This window comes from Pteropus vampyrus, unplaced genomic scaffold (assembly GCF_000151845.1).
Source record: "Pteropus vampyrus isolate Shadow unplaced genomic scaffold, Pvam_2.0 Scaffold55, whole genome shotgun sequence".
NCBI classification, from domain to species: Eukaryota; Metazoa; Chordata; class Mammalia; order Chiroptera; family Pteropodidae; genus Pteropus; species Pteropus vampyrus.
In genome coordinates, this window is record NW_011888836.1 from 7,121,976 (window position 1) to 7,125,183 (window position 3,208).

Consider the following 3,208-nt stretch of genomic DNA (forward strand, 5'->3'; position numbering starts at 1 on the left):
GGCTGTGAGTGCAGGTAATGAGATCTCTCACACTGTCCACTCACTAATGAATTTTTTTTTTCCTTTTGGCCAATTCCTTATTTAAGGAATGATCCCCAGGTATATGGTTTTCAAAACAGAGAAAATTCCTATGGCATAATTTTCTTCTTAAGACATTTTTCATGATAGAAATTACTCTTCATAGATATCATATCATAAGATTGGACTAGCATCTGATTGAAGGGTCTAATGCCACTGGATATGGATTTTTTTTTTTTTTTAATTCTACGTATAAGTGAAATCATGTGGCATTTGTCTGACTTACTCTACTCAGCACAATACCCTCCAGGTTCATCTTTGTTGCAGATGGCAAGGTTTCATTCTTTCTTTATGGCTGATTAGTATTCCATTGTATATATGTACCATCTTGTCCATTCATCCACTGAGGACACCCAGGTTAGTTCCATATCTTGGCTATTGTAAATAGTAAATGCTGCAATGAACGTATGGATTCACGTGTCCCTTGGAAGTAGTGTTAGTATTTCTTTGGATAAATACTCAGAAGTGAGATTACTAGGTTCTTCTTTGTCTTGTTATAGCCTTTGTTTTAAAGTCTATTTTGTCTGGTATACGTGTAGCTACCCTAGCTTTTTTGTTTCTATTTTCATGAAATATCTTCCCATCTCTTTCAGTGTGTGCGTCTTTAGATCTGAAGTAGGTTTCTTGTAGGGAGCATATGTAAGGGTCTTATTTTCTTATCTATTCAGCTACCCTATTTTCGATTGGAGCATTTAATCCATTTACATCTAAAGTAATTGTTGATAGACATATAGTTATTGCCATTTTATTCATATTATCTTTTTCCTTCTTAAATAGAAGTCTCTCTAACATTTCTTATAATACTGGTTTGGTGTTGAATTCCTTTTAGCTTTTTCTTGTCTGGGAAGCTCTTTATCTGTCCTTCGATTCTAAATGAAAGCTTTGCTGGGCAATCTTGGTTGTAGGTCTTTGCTTTTCACCACTTTCTAATTTTGTAACCTGAGTCAAGTGACCTAACTGCTGCCTTACTTTAGTCATGGCTAATGAACAGCTGCTTTGAGGGGCAGGCCATGTAACCCCCTGCTAGGGATACAGAAAGGAACTGGTAGAAGGGGGCCTCATGATTTCAGATACTCAGTGGACATAGATACTCAGTCATTGACTATAACGTGGTGCTGTATATAATCTAGAAAGAACAGATGAAGTACCAGCCCCATGGGAGAGGGCAGTAGGGCCATGAAAAATGAACAGAGAGCAGGCATTCCACGCAGACAGAATTACAGAGCGGAGGCAGTGTGTCTGGTGGCTTTCTACTTGCACAGTGGCATTCCTGAGCAGTGAGGTCTGCTTTCAGGAAAGTGGCATGAGGCAATTTTATCCATTTCTGGGTGGTCATAGTGCACAATGGGTCAGGGCTGACCCTCTTTTTTTCATTCTTCAAGACCTGCAGGACCTTTCGAAGTTGGTTGGAAGCCCCCATGGTCCTGCTTTCAGGAACTGAAATGAGAGGGACAAAAGCAGAAAAACCTAGGAATGTTTATTTTTTAGTTTAAAATATTTCAGGCATATTAAAAGGCAGCATGTGCCTACTCACTAACCAGCTTAAGAAAGAAACCAGTACTTTATAACTGAAGCCCCCTATATCCCTTTACATGTCCTATTTCTCTCTCGCAATCCTAAATTTGGTGACCTTTCCCATGCATGTTTTTATGCTTCCACTATACACTTCTAGTGATCTTTCTGCGATACCACGTTTAATTCCAGGAGGATAGAAAGCATAATAAAGCTGTATGTGTGCAAACAACTAGAAGGAGACTGTCTTAATTTAAAGCTCACCTTGGGCTTGTTGAGAAATAAGATGGAATTAAACAGTTATGATGTGGCCAGATCAGGGAGGACTCCACTGTTAGGAAGAGAACATCCCTATGATGGAAGCAGGGCTTCGGAGAGTCAGAAACAGGTGCTGGATGAGGAAGGAGTTCTGGTTTCCATCTGGTTGAAAACTCACACTCCCACAGACACCCTCACGTACCTAACAAAACAAAGTGAGTCAGCCACCGAGAACCTACCCCTCTAAAAGAAAAGGGACTATTGACTGCTGGGTCTCCTCATTACTGCCCAATGCAGAGAAGCATAAGCAAAACCAATTCAGCCTTTAAGTTACAGGATGTGCCAACAGACAGGGTTCTTTGTGCCTCTGGATGTGAGGGCAGAATGAAAAGACCTGGCCTGAACTGAGGGACACAACCGAAGTTAATGCCATATCACTCACCTGTTTTTAAGGCTTGCAGAGACTGATATAAAGTCAAATAGAATCAGGTGCTGCACCAATTCACAAAGGCCAACTCCACCAGCATGGGGGCAAACAGGAACTGAAAATGAAGATGGATTTCTATTGAATGGCAAGAGTAGGGCAGAGAGAAGGAGTGGTGAGGGAACATGTGGTTTTTCTTAGTACTTGTAGGTGATTAAGTTATGCATTCATGGGATGAGATTCCAAGATGAAAATCGTCAAAAGATTCCCTGATTAGGCCAAAAAGAGTTAGAAAAAAATCAAAATGGCAAATTACAGAAGGAACCACAGATGTCTGATGGGCGGAGAAATGGAGGTTTGATCTGCAGGCCGCTGTGCCCTTACTTTCCAACTTTTTGGCCATCGGCAACACTGAAAGGTTCTCATTGACACTTCCCAGCCTGCAGCTGTCAATCTGGAGAAACTGCAGGGCTTTCGCCTGTAGGAGCTGCTTAAATATCACTCTATTGTTGCACTGGAAATAGAATTAAAACCAACAGAAGAGTTAGCGTTGGCCTTCAAGATCTCTAAACCTGGCAATGTGCCAATTCCAAGTCACTCATCAGTGACCTTCAGGAATCCTGGACTATATATATGTTCTTTGTTCTCACTTGGCATGAGGCAAAGCCTGATAGTCCAGGCAGGGACCTCCAGCTCACTCTTTTCAAATCTGCTGGTGGAACGATGTGAGTCATGTAAAATCACACCACTTGCCATTTATTAAGAAGTAACTGTCATAGCGAAGCAAAGCATCAGGATAAAATACGGTGATGGCGATGAGCAGATGGCACGGACAACAAAACAGAACCATGGCAGATCAGCATTGCTCCTTTTGCTGGGAAAACCGAGAATCTGTTCCTTCTCACTGTTCTGCTCGTGGGCTGACTGCCGCAGGCT

General features: G+C 41.6%; 1 protein-coding gene across 1 annotated transcript in view; it reads right to left on the minus strand.

Annotated features, from left to right (window-relative positions):
• Positions 1–3,208, minus strand: part of ENOSF1 (enolase superfamily member 1) — a 28,096-nt gene that overhangs the window by 7,406 nt on the left and 17,482 nt on the right. Inside the window, 2 exon segments of the mRNA XM_023530843.1 lie at positions 2,291–2,390; positions 2,657–2,786. Coding sequence (XP_023386611.1) covers positions 2,291–2,390; positions 2,657–2,786 — 230 coding nt within the window.